This window comes from Arvicola amphibius, chromosome 4 (assembly GCF_903992535.2).
Source record: "Arvicola amphibius chromosome 4, mArvAmp1.2, whole genome shotgun sequence".
Taxonomy (NCBI): domain Eukaryota; kingdom Metazoa; phylum Chordata; class Mammalia; order Rodentia; family Cricetidae; genus Arvicola; species Arvicola amphibius.
In genome coordinates this window covers 145,394,285-145,402,485 of record NC_052050.1, presented here as the reverse complement: position 1 = coordinate 145,402,485, position 8,201 = coordinate 145,394,285, and the positions used below count along the sequence as shown (strand labels likewise).

Below are 8,201 nucleotides of genomic sequence, written 5' to 3'. Positions count from 1 at the left end.
GGATTACACAGAGACCCTGTGTAATTGAGAAACAAAACAGCAACAACATCAGTGACGCGTTTCAAAAGTGTATTTTATATTGGGAGGTGGTTGCTCTGGGCAGTAGAGCCGGCTAAGCAGTTACTGCTCTTTTTTTAATTTATTTTAACTTTATCTTATGTACACTGGTGTGAAGGTGTCCGATTCCAGGGAACTGGAGTTACAGGCAGTTGTAGGTTGCCATGTGGGTGCTGGGAACAGAACCTGGGTCTTCTGGAAGAGCAGCCAGTGCTCTTAACCACTGAGCCATTGCTCCAGCCCCTGCACTTACTGCTCTTACAGAGGACCTGGGCTCAATTCCCAGCACTCACATGATGGCTAATAACTGCAGCTCTACTTCCACAGGATCTGATGCTTCTGACTTCCAAGGGCAACAGGCACATACATGCATGCAGGCAAAACACTCAGACACATAAAATAACTTGGTTTTTAAAATACTCATTTTGAATGTGGGAGGGGCATGCTATGATGTACACATGAAGTCGGAGGGAAACTAGTTTCTCCCCGTGTGGACCCTGGGCATTCAGCTCCGGTCCTCGGGTGTGGTGGCAAGTGACTTTTCCCGCGGAGCCATTTCAGTGGCCCCAAACTCACAACTGTTAAAAAAGAGATAAAGGCTCTTTTCTATCTTCCTCTCGGAGAGGCAGCTTTGCTTCTGCCTCTCTCCCCACTTCTCTGCTTCCCCTTCTCTGTCTCTCTCTGTCTCTCTCTCTCTCTGTCTCTCTCTTTCTCCCCCTCCCCCTTCCCCCTTCATAACTCCCCTGAATAAATATTCAACCTCACCATGTCTCTGTCTTCTGCCAGCCCGCCATGTGTCTCCCTGCCTGGGACCAGCCACTGCTCAGGGACCGGCAGCCATCTGCTCAGGCCAACCCTCTAAGACCGGCAGCCTTCTCTGCCTGGGACTGGCTGCTCGCAGGGCCCACTGTCTGCCGCCACATGGCCTGCTACCACCATTTGGGACTTCATAGCATTTGCTGCTTGCCTACAGCTGTCGCCTGGGACTCCATAGCATTTTTAAAAGAACACAACACTGGGGGATTTTCTTCTCCTAAAGAGCAACAAGAAATCAAAGCTTATGTAATTCAAGGAGAGGTTCAGGCCCCATCCCAAGGGGGTAACCAGCTTGGCAGCATCTGCTGTGTGGCCCTGTCTTGAGTTCAGAAAGACTTTCAAGACAAGGGGTTTGTATTTCCTCCACAGCTAAGAAGAGCCCATGAGGCCGAGTGTGTGGCAAGGGAGTCCCTACATGAAGGCCCGGAGAAATGAAACCTGGACTGTATTGGAGACCCCAGGATATTGGCGGTGCCAGAGCTGTGGGCGGTCTGTCAAGGAGAGCTGCTTACAGGGAGTGGAGCCAGCCCAACGGAGAGAAGGAGGGAAGTGTGTTTTGCCGGCAGCAGAAGCGGGAAGGGCCGAGCTGCTCAACCCTTTGAAATCAGAAATGGAACTACAGGATTGGAGTTTGCCTTGCTTGGTTTTGGTCTTAACATTGGTCCACAATTTCCTCAGTGTGTCCCATTTCTTCCCTTTGGAATGGTAATGCATAGTCTGCCCTATTGTAGGTTGGAAGTATGTATTTTGCCTTTGCATTTTATAGGGACTTACAATAAAGAGATTTTCCTGACTCTAAATAAAAAAAAAAAAAAAAAAAAAAAAAAGAGATAAAGAATTCAAAGGTGAGGCAGACCTTAGTGAGTTCAAGGCCAGCCTGACCTACAGAGCTCCAGGACAACCAGGACTGTCTCAAAACAAAACAAAAACAAAAACAAAGCAAAGAAAGCTCTATCAACTATCTACCCTCACAAGGTTTTTCCTAATAGACAACTTAATCTATGCCCTTCAACCTAAAAAAAATCCAATTAACTTAAAGGTTATTTATGTCAACTAACTAAAGCATTGTTTTCAAACCCCTTTCCTTTACTGTTGGTTGTTTTTGTTTCTACAAACCTTATTTTTAGAAGCATTTTAAACAAGCATGCACAAACAGAATGAGGCTCAGACACTTCCCTAGGGATTACTGGTTAAGTGTTTATATTGGGATTTTACCTGAACAAAGGGTTAGAAAACAGTGTGTTTATCATGCCAGGTGTAGGTAACTTTATTCAAGATTTGACAAAAATGACCCCCAAAGTAATATAAATTTAGACACCTTAAAAAAGTCTAGATGTAAAATTTCAAAAGAAAACTGTTTCAGTTTCAAATCAATTTTAAGTCAAAAGTCAGATAAATTTTACAAATCATAAATACTATTTTCATCTTAAATTCATTATATTTCCAAAGACAAGTCACCAACAATGCTTTTTTTCTTTGATACTGGCCATTTGGAGTCAATTAACACGATTTATATCTTTTAAGTTCTGAGTTTGTACCTATCCTGAATATCTTGATATAATTAAAAATATAAATCCAGAATCCACAGTTCCTCCTTCCAGAAGAATTCCAATTATTAAATATAGAAGAAATGAAACAAATAGAAAAATCACCATTTGAACACCACAGTAGTAAATGCCACAAGCAAGATCTGCCAGGAGATAGTAGGAGAGGCAAACTCTAAGCAGAAACAGGACATTTGCATAGTCTCAAAGTATCTCTAGCAAATACTCAGTAATTACAAAGGAAAGCAGGGTAAGCTTACAGTAGAGCATCCTAGAGACACCACCTCAGCAGAGTGCTCAGAGGGAAGCACACTGGAAACACAGGACGACACCAGCTATCCTTACGACACAGCGCCACGGAGTGAAGACAACTGAGACACAACGAAATGCGAGATGGGATCCGGAACGGTTAAAACAGATGCGAATAAAAAGATTAATAAAATATCCACTTTTAGCTTGCTATTGTAGCTAATATTAATAGCACTATAAAAGATGAACTCTTAATTTCGACAAATGCTTTAGTTTAGTTAGGTAAGATGTCGAAACAAGGGAAAGGCAGACGGAGGGCACAGGGGAGCACTGCTATGTTTACAGCTCTTCTGTAAGTTTAAAATCATGTTACTAGTTCAAAAAATAACTTAAGATATATACACATATATGTACATTTGTGTATAATGTGTACAATATGTAAAAATGAAGGATGTGCGGAAATTGGCATCTTGGGCAGTGTAATGTGTTCTGAATCAGTCACTGTCTTGTTGGCAACACAGCTTTAAGGTTTCTCCTCTTAAACTTTTGAATGCAATTGTCGTATTTTTATAGAAGATGTTTGGGGGTAGTCAGGCTTCACTACCGGCTAGCCTGGCACTCACTGTAAACCAAGACGGTCTCAGAATCGGAGATCCACAGACGCGCCTCACAATGCTGGGGTTACAAGCGCGTGCCGCCACGTCCAGTTTAGGGACCCTTTAAAAGCATTTCTATATTAGGCCAAAAGGAAGAGAATCAGGGCCATAGCTCAAGATCAGTACAGTGCTTGCCTAACATACATATAGCTCTGACTCTGATCCTCAGCACCACAGAAACCAGGCACGCACCTGTAATGGAAGGTGAGGCAGGAGCATCAGGACTTCTAGTTTAAGGTCAACCGGCATGACACTGTTCTAAAACAAAACTTGTAGATATAAAACTCACAAGTGAGCACACACACATCCCATAGATAGTTAGGTGGGTATGTAGGATAGTTAGGTAGATAGGATAGATAGGTAAGATAAGTAGGTAGGTAGATAGGACAGATGGGTAGCATAGGTAGGTAGGTAGGATAGGTGGATAAGTAGGTAGCACGTGTCTCTCACTATGGAGCCCTGACTGGTCAGGAACTCTCTGTAGACGAGGTTGACCTTGAACTCAAGAGATCTACCTACCTCTGTCTTGATTAAAAATGTATAACACCAAATCAAATTCATATACTAATAAAATGTTTTAAAAACAGACTCTTGGATAAAATCATCAAATCTTGAATCACTTGTCCTTTTAGTTATTGAGACATGATGATCTCGTGTGGCTCAGGGTGGCCTTGAATTCATGATGTAGCTGAGGATAATCTTAAGCTTGTAATCTTCTTGCCTCCACCTCCCAGTGCTGAGACAGGTATGTACCACTATGCCTGGTTCATGCAATACTGTGAATCTAACCCTGGGCTTCATGTACGTTAGGCAAACACTCTATGAACTCAGCCACGTCCCCAGCCTCCATACAGTATTTTCGACTACGTTTCTACTCATGACACATTGGCATTGATTTGGTTCCATGTGAGTAGAAGGGATGGCTATAGGTTTAGTATCACTAATATAAAGGCTTGCTAGTCTAGAAAACAAGTATCACTTTGATATTTTACTAAGAAACTGCTTTTGTTGCAAAAGCAGATACTGAATGCTAGACTCACTTTAGATTTAAAAGGTAAATTATTTACCTGTCTCTGTATAATAACAACATATATGGAAAAACAAGAAAGGCCCTTTCTTAAACTTGGTTCCAAATGGACTGTTATAACAGCTTTCTTATGAAACAGGTAATTCTATGTAATTTATTCTATGAAATAAAGACCAAATTTAAAGAAAACGATGAGTTTTCTACTTTAGCTATGGCTGACTCATTCCCTGAGCATGAATCTCCTTTTCCTTCTATCAGCTATAAACGGAGCTCAAATCTGTTTAACAGAAACTATTAAATGAAGAACAGTATTATTAAATAATCATATTTGTTGCTTTTTGCAGTCGCTATTTATACTAATTGTAGCATTTAGGCTTCATGTTTCTATTATAAGGCTCTCTATAGAAGCAGCAATAGCCAAAGATATTTTTCTTAAAAAAAATAATTTCAAAACTGGATCTTTATCCAAATATAACAAAAAAGCAAAGAAGTAAAATATTCACAAACATAGTGATTCTATGACTACTGTGAAAAGCAGAAGTGGGAAGAGCACTAAAATAACATGCTACACAAGGAGATAAGTGATTGACTTCAGGAGCCCACTACACACTGCAATATATTCAAGGCTGAAAGGATATGAATTAGATCAGAACTGCCCATCTATCTGGCTGCCAGTATTTGATTATTAAACATATTACTACAAAATGTACCAAGTAGAATATTACATTTTCGAACTGCAGATAATAAAACAGAGGTCCAAGAGTCTAAGCTATAATTTACACATGAAGTATATGCAGTCACAATGCACAAAAATGTGACAGTCTGGATGCTTACAAAACAGCCTGCTTGTCTCAGACTATGCACTGATAACCTGTTACATAAAGTCTATTTCCCTCCTAGAGATGCCCATGGATTTCTTAAGGAGTAGGTCTACTTGGCAATATTGACAATTCCAGTTTCGTATTATGTTCAGTCATCTGAAAACGAAAAAGAATCCCGTAATGTGTTCTTCCATTCAGCTTTTCAATTTCTTTTCCTTCAGTTTGAAGTCAGAAGCTGGACTGTGTTGTTTCTTGTCACAACAGGCATTTAAAAGATGGTAACTAACCAAATCCAAGAGTTCTTTGGCCAAATTAGTAACAGGTTAACCCTTCATTCCAAATTATTTCATAATCCCTTTTTCTCTAATTTCTCCAGTATGGCCTGGATCTTACAGACAGCCTCTTTCCTGGCCTGACGGACAGAGTCCTGGCCCCCAGTCTCAACAGAATCCAGTTCTAAAAGTTCCTTTGTCAGCATTTCTTCCAGAAGCCAGTAAGCTTTGTCTGTTTTTTTCCCCACAAACTCTTCTACTTCTTGCTCAAGATACTGGACCTTCTCCAGCACATGTATGATTTTTTTAATACTTGGAGGAGTGCCTTCATCTGAAGAGAAACACTCTTCAGGGAGATTATTACTCTGAACAGGATTGCTGGGATGGTCACTGGCGGCATTACCATACAACTGAGGTTCAGCACTATACTGAACTTGAGAATCCAAAAGGTCTGAATTATCATTGTTCATGGCCCCCGAAGATTCATACTGATGGACACTGCAAGGAAAGCTGTGCCGGTTCATGCCTGGACCCGACTGGTCATAGGAGTAGGAGGAATCCTTGGAATGGGAAGACAGAAAGGAGAAACAAAAGCTGTTTCAATGGGAGGCCATCAGTATTAAATGTTAGTACACATCTTCCCCAAACAAGAATGTACTTGAAAAGATTTCCACCAATAAAACTGACTCCCACCTTAATCACTGGAGAAAAACACTGTTAAGATAAAAAAGGGGGAAGCCCTCTCAAGTAAAAGGCACAGAATTCCTAAATATGATGGTTGGAATCTACCTTGATGCAAGTCACTTTTGTGAGCACTGCACAATCAATCTCACTACCTCACAATTCATCCAGTGACTTCACAGTTAGTATTCCTCCTCAATAGTAAAAAGCCTCAGAACACAGTCAAAAGCAGTGTTCTGCCTGTGGCTTATGTAAACGCCTCACACAGAATGCTCTAGTACTTTACACTGCTTCTAATCTTCTCTCCACATATCATGAGAGGTTGTAAAAATACATCCTTTGATTCTATCTAATATTCAGATAGTATCACAGTACAAAATAAGCATTTTCCTGTCTTTTAAAAAAGATATGGTGCTGGAGAGATGGCAAGCAGTGACGTGTAGCATGAATATTAATTGTTCTTAAGAGGCAATCCTGTCCTCAAGACTGTCTTCTCTGACTGCAGGGGTGATCCTCAGACTGTACTGAGCTCCTGTCTCCTCCCACCTTATATTCCTCTCTCCGCCCAGCCATACCATGCCTGTCTCCACCTCCTTAATGCTGGGATTAAAGGCAGGGGATCCCAAGTGCTGGGATCACCATTGTGTGATCTCTGTTTCTCTTTTAGACAGATACAATCTTGGCAGCCCAGGGAGGCATTGAACTAACAGAGAACCATCTGCCTCTGTCTCCTGAGTCCTGGGATTAAAGGTGTGTATCACCATTCTCTGGTCTCTACTGGCTTAGCTCCTCTGCACTCTCATCTTCAGGCAAGCTTTATTTGTTAAAACACAAACAAACTATCACTACAGTTAAGTACTGGCTGTTCTTCCAGAGGACCCAAATTTGATTTATCAGTTGCCACACAGTAGCTCATAACTGTAACTTCATTTCCAGGGAATCTGGCCTCCAAGGGCTCCTGGCACACTCATGGTGCATAGACATATATGCAGCCAGTATATCTATACATATAAAAAAATAGAAAAGTGCTGAAATAATGCTGTAGGGTAGTAATCAGCTTTTTTTTCCACTTAGTTTCCATTTACCATGGGCAAATACTGATGTGTCATCTTGTATTCTCTTAATACCCAGACACCAAAGGAACAGCATTTGGAAGGAACCCTACCTTAGGTTGTTGGGGTGGTGGTGAAGGAGGTGGCTGAGGAGAACTGTTGGCAGGCCAGGGGGAAGCACTTTCCGTCATGTACAGATTCCCAGGTGGGGCTGAGGGTGCAGCTGAAGGCCAGGGGTAACGGGCCCCCATCCCATAAGCACCAGAAGCCCATGCGTCATCTTGTGGTCGTACAGTTGCTCCTGACTGTGGCACAGTGCGGTTACCATCCCCATAGGGATAATGGGGCAAGGTCATTGCAGGGTTCTAGATTGGGAAAAACAAATTTGCTGGTATGCTGGTTGGTCGCTGCTTAGAAAACCAAAGCAAAACTTAAAGTAATAAAAATAGCATCAACAGATCTTGAGCTGATAGCAACTCATAAATCAGTTACTAAACATTCTTCACACCTGAGAAACCCTAACTCTAAAACCACAAAGAAAAGAGCTGGTAAAGACTCAAGAGTAAGATTTAAAATTCACTGGAGGAAGCATGTATTTTCCAAAAACACTACAGATAAACAAATCCATACAGTAATACGTTATAAACACAAAGACAGCTGACTTCTTCTCAAAACAACAGAAATAAACGTGGTATATTATTACTTATTTATTTAATTTTTAAAAGTTTTTTATATTTATTTATTTATTTATTATGTATACAATATTCTGTTTGTGTGTATTCCTGCACGCCAGAAGAGGGCACCAGACCCCATTAGAGATGGTTGTGAGCCACCATGTGGTTGCTGGGAATCGAACTCAGGACCTTTGGAAGAGCAGGCAATGCTCTTAACCTCTGAGCTATCTCTCCAGCCCCAATTTTTAAAAGTTTTTAAGACAGGGTTTATCTGTGTAGTGAGGAGCTGCGGGCCGCGTTCCCGCAGCCCCACTCCTGGCCGCCTGCTAGCTTATGCCCCGAAATAACAACA

General features: G+C 41.4%; 1 protein-coding gene across 1 annotated transcript in view; it reads right to left on the bottom strand.

The window, feature by feature from the left end:
* Positions 1-2,115: 2,115 nt before the first annotated feature.
* Bag4 (BAG cochaperone 4) overlaps positions 2,116-8,201 on the bottom strand; it is a 20,473-nt gene continuing 14,387 nt past the window's right edge. The window contains exons 4-5 of the mRNA XM_038325723.2: positions 7,289-7,540; positions 2,116-6,002 (exon numbers count right to left, since the gene is read on the bottom strand). Coding sequence (XP_038181651.1) covers positions 5,517-6,002; positions 7,289-7,540 — 738 coding nt within the window. The 3' untranslated portion in view covers positions 2,116-5,516. The remainder of the gene's footprint in view (positions 6,003-7,288; positions 7,541-8,201) is intronic.